A 1,558-nucleotide genomic window follows, 5' to 3' on the forward strand; every position below is an offset into this window, starting at 1 on the left:
TAGTTTTCAGTGTTTTCCATTTGATTCGATATGGTTGTACTGGATATTTCATTTTGAGTTAGTCTAGACTTCGATTTCGATTGGGTTGTATAACCATTATTTTTGTTGACTATTTCCGCTGTTATCTCTGATTATTGTTATTTAGGTTAATTGCATGCTTAGTTCTTGCCTAGTAGGTGATTCTGGAACGGGTCACTACAGATTGAACAGCCGTATTCAATCTGCCCTTGCCGTTATCGAGCCCAACAGTTTTGATGAATTGATGGGAGCCGCCATCAGGGCTGAGAATGACATTAAGAGGCGTGAAGGTGAGAACAAACTCAAACGTCCTCAGTCAAGCCAATACCAACAGGGCCAACAATTCAAGAGGCCTAGGTTTCCAAGCAACCAATTCACCAGTGATATAACCAAAAGAACCACTTCTTCTCCATCAAGCAAAGATGGAGTCAAATGCCAAAATTGTGGATTCACTCACACTGGTGAATGCCGTAAAAATTCGGGATCTTGTTTCCGTTGTGGAAAGATGGGCCATCGCATTGCTCAATGCCCTTTTCCAGATCCGAGGAATGGTCCAGTAGGCGGAGCAACTCCAAATAAGCCTAAGGAGAACAAGCCCAATGCGCGAGTCTATGCTATCATTCAAGAAGAGGTTGACAACTCAAATGATATCGTAGCCGATACCATTCTAATCAATAATATACATGCTTATGTGTTATTTGATTGTGGTGATACGCATTCATTCGTGTCTAAGAGATTTGCCAAGAAGTTAGGAGCTAAGCCTGATAACTTAGAAGAACCATATAGAGTAGCAACTCCTGCAAATCGAATTCTAGAAACTCGCACTCTATATCAGAATATTAGTGTTCTCATAGAAGATCAGAATTTCAAGGCAAACCTAATCCAACTAAACATGGTAGAATTCGACGTAATTCTTGGAATGGATTGGTTAGCCAAGAATCATGCTATAGTGGACTGTCATTGAAAGACGGTAACCATCCAAGCTCCATATCAAGATAAACTTTTATTCATGGCAAGACAAAAGAACGAAAGACTCTTTTTTCTGCTTCTCAAACTTGGAAAGCCATGAAAAGAGGAGAAGAAGTTTACCTGGCTATGTTAAGCGAGGTAAAGAAAGAAACCACACGTACGCTAGAAGAGATTCCGGTAGTACAAGAATTTCCGGATGTCTTTCCTGAAGAACTCCCTGGCGAACTTCACGATCGCGAAGTGGAATTTGAGATTAACTTAGTGCCCAATGCTAAACCAATCTCAAAAGCACCTTATCAAATGGCTCCAGCAGAATTGAAAGAACTCAAAGATCAACTTCAAGAGTTGTTGGATAAGAAGCAGATACGACCAAGCGCATCTCCGTGGGGAGCTCCTGTCCTATTTGTTAAAAAGAAGGACGGAAGCATGAGATTGTGTATCGACTACAGATAACTGAATAAGATCAAAATCAAGAATAAATACCCACTTCCAAGGATAGATGACTTGTTTGACCAACTCAAGGGAGCTACGGTCTTTTCCAAGCTCGAATTAATGTCAGGCTACCACCAAT

At 40.8% G+C, this 1,558-nt stretch overlaps 1 protein-coding gene across 1 annotated transcript; it reads left to right on the top strand.

Annotated features, from left to right (window-relative positions):
- The first annotated feature begins 262 nt into the window (after nt 1–262).
- On the top strand, nt 263–982 carry LOC140804810 (uncharacterized). The gene has a single exon (XM_073160952.1). The coding sequence runs from the start codon at nt 263–265 to the stop codon at nt 980–982; it is 720 nt and encodes a 239-aa protein (XP_073017053.1).
- Nucleotides 983–1,558: the final 576 nt, after the last annotated feature.

This window comes from Primulina eburnea, chromosome 1, assembly GCF_022965805.1.
Source record: "Primulina eburnea isolate SZY01 chromosome 1, ASM2296580v1, whole genome shotgun sequence".
Taxonomy (NCBI): Eukaryota; Viridiplantae; Streptophyta; class Magnoliopsida; order Lamiales; family Gesneriaceae; genus Primulina; species Primulina eburnea.